Below are 7,419 nucleotides of genomic sequence, written 5' to 3'. Positions count from 1 at the left end.
TTTATCAAATGAATCAAACAGAAGTTACTTGAAATTACGTGTCCATTATGATATCTATGGTACCTCAAATGCATAAAGTGAAAACGAAGGGTGCATAAAAGAGTAAAGTTTATAGATCTCAAAGGTTTACAAAGCATGAACCCTCATATTTTGAGCACATGCAAATGATATTGGAAGATTTGTAGTTTATTTTTAAGGTTTTGTAATAAGTCTTTTAGATTTGTGTATAGGACTTAGTTTAGAAAGTTACGCAGTAGCTTATCACTCAAAAAGGTTTTCAAAATAAAATGATCTATGATAATCAATTAACTTAAGTGGTAATCGATTATCCAATTTGAATTCAGATTTTTAGAAAAGCCTATGTAATAATCAATTATCACTTATGGTAATCAATTGTGATATAGAGAAATAATTGTATGAAATGTCTCTATGATAATCAATTATCACCTTCTCATAATTGAGAAAAAGGTTTTCAAAATGTTTCTGCAATAATTAATTATCACTTTAGATAATCGATTATCAACAGCAGTTGTGACCAAACTTTTTAGTTTCTCAAACTAATTTTCAAAAATAAGAGTCTATATATTTTACCTAGATCTTGGTACAACATGCTTAGCAATTTTCTATTTAAAAATGATGTTACTGGAGGAAAAATTGATTCAACATTGTTTAGTAAGAGAGTAGGAAAACATACTTTGGTTATTCAACTTTATGTTGATGATATTCTTTTTGGATCAACTCATTCCCTTTGTAAAAGATTTGCAAGTATTATGTAGGGAGAATTTGAAATGTCAATGATGGGATCCTTTTGGTAATTGATTATCATATCGAGAAAAAAGATTTTGAAATATTTATGTGATAATCGATTATCACTTTAGATAATCAATTATCAATGACAATTGTGACCAAACTCTTTTGTTTCTTAACCTAATTTTTTTAAAATAAGAGTTTATATATTTTACATAAACCTAGTTTCAAAAACAACTTTTCTTTTCAGAGGTTTAGTGTTATGCTTTCAAAAGAAATTTTCGGTGTTTGAAAAGAGGCTTGTAAACCTAGTATTGGTAGAGTGAAAATTTTCACTAAGTGTGTCTTAAGTGATTGAGTGCATCTGGTGTGGCTAAGAAAAGTTGTTCATCATTTTTGTGTTCAAAGGAGGTGTGGTTCATCTCTTGTGTCTTCAAAAGAGTTGCTTTCTAACCTTAACTTTATTCTTTGTGATTATAAGTTATGGTTGTTTGCTAGTGATTGATTAATCTCTCTTTAAAGATATTAACAACTGGATGTAAGATTTTTTTATTCGAATTAATATAAAATTACTTATACAATTCTCTTTTTCCCTATATTTTTTTAAAAGGAATTAAATTATTTTGTAAAGTCAGTTTAAAAAAGGGAAATTGCTGAAAGACATAGTTTTTATTAAGTAAACTAATTCACTCTCCTTCCTTCCCCTCATGAACATTAGGAATGAATAACGAAGGTTGGTTGCTGTAGTGACAAAAAAAAAATCACGAAATTCGGGAGGTGTAGGGGTGAAGAGCAAAGAGGTGGGGAGGAAATGGGAGGTGCGGTTTCTAGAAATCAAAGATGAGTAAATGTGGATGGGTGTGATTAATTATAAGAGAAAAAGGTGAAAAAGGTTTTTTACTTGTTAAAAAATATATTTTTTGACATTAATTTAAAATTTGGAGGTGCTGGGAGAAGGGCTTGGAGGTCCAGGAAAAGCCTCAACTTCAATATCTACAAATTCTTCACCTCAAACAAAGCACTTTGTCAATTTAATGTCCAATATAAAAGTCTATGATAGAAGGGAGGTAAGCACTTTTAAAATTGGAGTTGTATGAGAAAAATATGAGGGTACAGAGAGATATCCTCCAATATTTCCCCAAGGGGCTCTTACCCTTCGTGCTTCTTTTAAATATTTCTTAGAATAATGTTTCTAAGATTCTTGAGATACCCAAATCTCTTAATGCCAAAGTGGCGCTTAACTATATAATCGCGTTTCTCATTTATAATGATTTCTTTTTTCGATGACAGAATAAGAAAAAATAGAAAGGAACATATATAACAATGATAAAAATAAAAAATATATATTTTAGATACATAGAAATAATAAAACAATTGAGTGAAAGAACTTGTCTTCACTCTTTTAAATGAGTAGAAAAAAAGAGTAAATATAAGTGCATTATATATAAAATACTTTGATTATATATGTTTTTCATTATAATTGTATTTTATCAATAAATTAAATTATAAAACATTTCAATCTTGTATTTTATGAAAATTATGTAAATCATCATTTTCAACAAATAGTATATAACATTTATATTAAGTCAACTATACATAATATTTTACATAATTTTAACACAGTACAAACTTTAAAAAGTTTATAACTTTACATAAAATTATTTATAACTTGAAAAAGTTATATATACTTTTTTTCCTGTTTGTGTCCCCTGTATTTGTAGTCAAACAAATGTTTGAAACTTGTTTCCATGATAACATGTGTGTGTTGAAGCATAACCACATAATATAATGAATGCTACACAAAACTTTAAATGAAACAATAGCTTCAATTAATTCCAAGCTTGAACCTCTTTGGATGTGAAAACATTTCAAAAACAATAATAATAACAGCACTACTACAACAAGACTAGCAATCAACTTTCTTCTCCAGCAGCTCCTATTGAAACACCAAACTTAGTTTTTTTAAGGTTACACAAATAGTCTAACAAGCTATGACATTAAATTTGACTTTTCTTCTAGTTCGTATTTCTCAGAATATTACACGTACAACAGAGCCGATACCAACCAATTGAACAGCTATGTTTTCCAACTTCAGAACCTCCCTCAGCTTGAGCAGCATCCAACTCTCTTCAAAGCAGAGACATCATTTTTGAGGTCAATTTTCTCCCCTTTTGCAGGCACAGATGCAGTTCCATTCTCAGCACCCTCTACTGCTTTCTTGCTAACAATGCGGTAGATTTGAGTCAGAACTTCAGCAAATGCATTCTCTACATTGGTGGCCTCCAGAGCTGAGGTTTCCATGAAGTAAAGGGATTCTTTCTCAGCATACGACTTCCCATCTTCTGTTGTAACTGCTACCAGGTGCCGAAGGTCTGATTTGTTTCCAACAAGCATCACCACAATGTTAGCATCTGTGTGGTTTCGCAGCTCTTTCAGCCATCTGTCAACATTCTCGAATGTTGCATGCCGAGTCACATCGTACACCAGAAGTGCACCCACTGCGCCGCGGTAGTATGCACTGGTGATCGCACGATACCTGCAAAGAGAAACACTGTGAATCAACAAGATGCAAGTTTGTGGGAAGTCTGGTTAACATGATACATGTGATTAACAAAAAAAAATGGCTTGTTAAGCATCCACGTAGAATCGCATTAATTAAGGTGATCATGAGGCAAGAGAACAGAAACCAAGAGGACACATTTGTGACATTTGTGACATTTGTTTCGAACTTGAATAAGACCGCAAGACCATATCCAGCACTTGAAAGTAGGATAATCCATATTAGATCATTCTTTTCCACAAAGAGGGTCAATACAAAGTCAGTGATGCATGCAGTAAAAGTTCAACAACACTTTATTCTTACCAGAATAGGTGGTGCTTATAAGGGTTTTGGTTGGGAGAAAGGGGAGTTATGTAGAGTTTTTTTCAAGGAAATCTTGATGAAGAAAGAGCCACAGTTTGTTGAACTTTTGAAGGGAATAATTGACAGTAAATAGAACTATGGGCCAAAATATTGAAAGTGTAAAATAAACTTTTAGGTTAAACTACTAAGTAGATCCTTGAACTAATTTTAAAATTTCAAATAGGTCCCTAAACTTTTGTTTTAATTGGATCCCTAAACCAAAAAAAGCAAGTCCCTAGGTTAGTTCTTTTGCAGCTTGAAACTGCTAGAAAATCACAATTTATGGCAGTTTTAAAAACCCTGGGGACTCGATTAAAAAATGGCATCGTCAAGGAACCTAATAAAAAAAATTAGTTTTTGGACTGCTTGAAAATTTCCAGAGTTAAGGGGCTTACTTAATAATTCAACCAAATTTTCACCATCATGTTGGTTGTTCAAATTGGAATAGTTTGTAATGAGTACAGCAAGGATGACGATGAGTGATTAAAATATCATTGGTGTGTCAGCCTAAAAACTTACAGATGCAATTTTCCTTTAGTATAAAACAGAACTTGTTTATTATTCTATAAGGCTCAATAACCTCACTAGAGTTTCCACAAAAAAGGAATGATGCAACCAAGGAGTATGATTAATCACTCAAGTACGTAGCCCAAGAAAAAGGTCAGAAATTAACTTTTCAAGGGATCTTTCAGTTCATACAACATGTATCAAATGAAATACTCAATTTCTATTGGCATATGCTTGATCAAGGCATGCTTGTTTTATGTGCAAAACCAGGCCAAAGTTCATCTGAGATCACATATGATAAAAAAATCCACACATGTATGCATCTTTCAAACCCTTCCCAAGCTATAAGGTAGAAATGAAAAAGCTAAAGTTCAGCATATTTACCCATAGAAGTAAGATCTAAAATGAAGAAATTTGCACAATAATTCCAAGGTCAGATCATGAAGAGAATAATTCTAAAAATCAAATCATAGAAAATTTTTAAGTTTTTCACATTGGGAATATCCACTTACAGACAAATAGAGTATAAATAGTTTAAGTTATCAGTATTGTATTTTCAATAGCAACACCTACCAGACAAAGACAATACGACACTGAACCAAATAGTGAAAAGAGAAATCACTGATACACAACAGTAGATAGCCTTTTCTCAAGAAGGAGAAAACCATGCAATGAAGCATTAATTGTGCATGAGCCATTACAAGATCCAAATGTAGTGCAAACTACAACCTACAATCTAGTCAGATATCAATTAGTTATTAGTCATGTTCAACTGAATTCAGTGTCCCTTCCAATTCAATGCATTTCAAATTCAAGTGCTACACAAATTTCTATTTAGAGACTTTACAAATCACTAGTTTCAATCGCACACCATCATCCAATTCAATGTTGAAACCCCATTTAACAAATTTGACCATGTCAACACTCGCACACAAGATGCCAAACTCATCAAATAACGCGGAACAAATCATCAGGAAATAATCTATTCCAATTTCACACCAACAGCGCATCAAAGAATGACATCAACAACATCCGGTTCATTCCATTTTTTAAACACCGCATCGCCACGCCGATCTCATAAACAAAAGTCTTACCAACTCCACAAACCAAATCTAGCACAAGACAAGCAACAAAAGTCACAAACCAAATTGGCTGATTCCTCTAACACACACTTCACTTACCCTTTTTTAACACCAATTAACAACTCATTCACATTATAAAAGTTAAAGCGAGCTTCCTTACTAGATCACGATCCACCCAATTACACTTCACTTCACAACAAAAACCCAGTTGTGCATGCGCAAAACTAGATCCAGCCAAGTAAACCAACCCTTGAAAAATCATTTTTTTCCCCATAATTGTTGACCATTAAAAAGTAGGGTTTTTGAATTGAACCCAGTGTACCCATTAGTGTGTTAAGCATGATCTTGCATTGTGAGAAGGGGAAGGAGATATAGAAGGGGCAAAACCTTTCTTGGCCTGCGGTGTCCCAGATCTGGGCCTTGATGACTTTGGAATCGACGTTCAAGGTGCGAGTGGCGAACTCCACCCCAATGGTGGACTTGGACTCCAAGTTGAACTCGTTCTTGGTGAAACGAGAAAGGAGGTTGGACTTGCCGACGCCGGAGTCGCCGATGAGGACAACCTTGAAGAGGTAGTCGTAGTCGTCGTCGGCTCTGTAACCCGCCATTGGTGCTGCTGCTGCGTGTTCTCTTGTGTGCTGTGAATGGAAAATAAAAAGCGAAGCGAAAGAAAGAAGAGAGAAGTGAAAAGAAGAGAAGAAGAAAAAGCAGAGTATGTGAAAAGAAAACGCTTAAAAAAGCGCCACTCACTCACTCACTCACCACTCATCAAATCATTTTCTTTTTTTCTTTTTTTTTTTGTCTTTGTTTTGATTCCCACGAACAGGTGAGACTAGTTTGGTTTTTCGATTTTCATTTTCACTTTTTTTTTTTGTTAAAATCATTAGTTAACACATTAAATAATTGAGATAAAATCATGTTGATTTATCTTGCATACTTGATGTATCAATATTAATAGTATGTAAAGTTAAATTATCAAATTAAAATAAATACAAACCTATAATTAAACTTATTTCTTAAGTAAGATTTTTAGTACAAATTAAACAAAAAAATGTGTTAGCAATTGTCTTTTAAACATTGAAGGTTTAGTTAAGCAACATAATAGAACGTTTTATAACTTTTATTAATAGAAAAAAAATTACATGCATAGAAAAATATGCAAAAGGTTTAAAATTAAGTTTTCTTTTAAAATGATTAAATTAAAGTTGATGTGAGATTATTTAACGTATAATAAGGAGGTTTAACTCACTTAATTGAAAGTTAACTGAATTATGTGTGTGTTGTAAATGTGATGTTGGTATTCAAGGAAGATGTGCAAGTTTATTGGTGTCATACTTTTGGACAATTAAATAAAAGTTATTTATCCTGTTGCTTAGCATTATGTTAATTAATACAAAATGTTTATAATATTCTGATTGGTAAAGAAGTGATTCAATAAAAAAAAATAAACTAGTTTAATTTATAAAAATGTTATTTCTTTAGGTGTTTTTGAGTAATTTTTATAACATCTAACTTATTTATTATGTCTTTCGAAATTATTTTATTGTATTAAGTGAAAAACAATTAAAAAAATACAACGTTTATCATATTTTTATAACATCACAACACTCCAATTAAGAGGTTTGGTCATTATTTTCATTTTTAATTAAGATTGTTGGAGGTTTTTTTAAAGCTTATCATATTTTAATTAAAGTTTATCATATTTTTATAACATTTACTTACAGCACTCTAATTAAGGATAAAAAGTCCATAGATGTTATTAGGTGGAATAAATTTTAAAATAAATAATTCCAAAACTGTTTTTTACATTACAAAAAAGAAGGGCATTACGGAAGGTCATAAGCCCTCGCAAAATGCCAGAAGTCGTCGGAAAAGGGTATTTACATACGGCTTATCGACGGCCAATGAACCCTCGGTAAATCCCCTGTCGCTAACATTTACCGAGGGCTTCTGCCCTTCGGTAATTACCGAGGGCCAGAAACCTTCGGTAATTTCCTAGTAGATTCTTATATTATAAACTTGAACCAAATTTAATATTTAACATAGTTTTGTAAGAATAATATAAAGTGAATAATACCCTTGAATTTCAGAACCAACAACATACACCATGATAGAATGAATTGGACTAATACTAATAAGAACAAGCTTTTGTGTGTAAGCAGAGAGCAATGGGAGTGCAGG

At 32.2% G+C, this 7,419-nt stretch overlaps 1 protein-coding gene across 1 annotated transcript; it reads right to left on the bottom strand.

Moving 5' to 3' along the window:
* Positions 1-2,553: 2,553 nt before the first annotated feature.
* Positions 2,554-5,965, bottom strand: LOC148193332 (ras-related protein RABA1b). The gene is made up of 2 exons (XM_088097975.1): positions 5,626-5,965; positions 2,554-3,283 (listed from the first exon to the last, which is right to left on the bottom strand). Exons 1-2 carry the CDS (start codon positions 5,844-5,846, stop codon positions 2,851-2,853), a joined length of 654 nt encoding a protein of 217 aa, XP_087954101.1. The 5' UTR covers positions 5,847-5,965; the 3' UTR covers positions 2,554-2,850.
* Between the last annotated feature and the right edge of the window lie 1,454 nt (positions 5,966-7,419).

The sequence above is a fragment of the Vigna umbellata genome, chromosome 9 (genome assembly GCF_029865625.1).
Source record: "Vigna umbellata cultivar VRB3 chromosome 9, Vumbellata_1.0, whole genome shotgun sequence".
In the NCBI taxonomy this organism is placed as follows: Eukaryota; Viridiplantae; Streptophyta; class Magnoliopsida; order Fabales; family Fabaceae; genus Vigna; species Vigna umbellata.
This window is presented reverse-complemented; position numbering and strand designations above follow the sequence as displayed.